At 55.1% G+C, this 1191-nt stretch overlaps 1 protein-coding gene across 2 annotated transcripts in view; it reads right to left on the bottom strand.

Moving 5' to 3' along the window:
- Positions 1 to 311: 311 nt before the first annotated feature.
- Positions 312 to 1191, bottom strand: part of Ift27 (intraflagellar transport 27) — a 14678-nt gene continuing 13798 nt past the window's right edge. For both annotated transcript variants that reach the window (XM_026782805.1, XM_005354254.3), the window contains one exon: positions 312 to 550. In XM_026782805.1, coding sequence (XP_026638606.1) covers positions 452 to 550 — 99 coding nt within the window. In that variant the 3' untranslated portion in view covers positions 312 to 451. The remainder of the gene's footprint in view (positions 551 to 1191) is intronic.

Below are 1191 nucleotides of genomic sequence, written 5' to 3'. Positions count from 1 at the left end.
TGAACCCCAAGCTGAGCAGTGGGCATGAGGAGGGGTCACTGCTTCCCTTGGAACAGTAGTCCTCCCAAGGAGGCGTGGTACGGAGATCCTCCAGTCAGGGGTGCTTCTGTGTCCCGGTGCTGCGGTAGCTCACAGGTCCTGCCAAACCAGCCTAAGGTTTGCCTTCTCTACTGATGGCTTATCGGGGACCTGCAGAGCAGGGAGGCCCTATACATGGAGGGCAGAAACGGGCCAGGGTTCCCTGTCACTGGCCAGTGCAGCAGTGGTTAAAGGCATAGCCCCAACTAAGAACAGAAGCAGCCGCTATTCATTTTCCTCATTTTATTGAAAGCTGTGGTGGATATTTGAGAAGTACCAGGCAAGTCCATCTTCTGTGTTCTGGAGAGATGAAGGTTTGCTGGGCTCACAGCAGCCCAGCCCAGCCATTCCTGTGGGACAGTCCACTCTATCCTCACACCAGGGTATGGAACATGTCTACCTTCTCCCGGTACAGCTGGTGGAACTGCTTGGCCAGACAGTGGAATGGGGCTTCATAATTGTCCATCTCCTTCTGTAAGAATTGAGAGGGGTGTGAATTTAGTCTGGAGAAGCTGGCCCCTACTCGAGGTATCTCTCCCTTCGCACTCCCGACACCTGGTGTTGAGGACAGCTGTTGTCACAGTGAAGATTTAAGGGGAAACAAAGCTAAAAGGAACACAGTGACAGCTGCGTGGCACGTGAGCCGTGCAGCCAGGGTCGAGCTGAGGTCTATCTGAAGAGCCTTTCTTGTGGCCACTAGGTTCTGTACAAGAGGACAAGAAGGTGAATCCACTTACTTAGCTCTGACAGAGGTTCAAAGGCCAAAGCCAAACAGCAGACAGATGTGCTCTAGGAGAGAGTCTGCCCACAGCCACTCCAGGTGGGAAGAGGAGGACTCCAAAGGCAACAGGGCCAGCCCAGCCAGGAGAGGCTCAGCACACACAGACCCCTCCCCGAGATGCCAGGCTGCAACAGGGACCTTCTACTCCAGGGTTGCAGTGACAGGCCCTCCAAGGGGAGGTCAGAGGGGCCATCAGAAGGAAGGGCACTAAACCGGGCAGTGGTGGCGCACACCTTTAATCCCAGCACTCAGGAGGCAGAGGCAGGTGAATCTCTGTGAGTTCGAGGCCAGCCTGGTCTACAAGAGCTAGTTCCAGGACAGGAACCAAAAGC

The sequence above is a fragment of the Microtus ochrogaster genome, chromosome 15 (assembly GCF_000317375.1).
Source record: "Microtus ochrogaster isolate Prairie Vole_2 chromosome 15, MicOch1.0, whole genome shotgun sequence".
NCBI lineage: Eukaryota > Metazoa > Chordata > Mammalia > Rodentia > Cricetidae > Microtus > Microtus ochrogaster.
The sequence above is the reverse complement of the archived record's forward strand: the minus strand, read 5'-3'. Positions and strand labels throughout refer to the sequence as shown.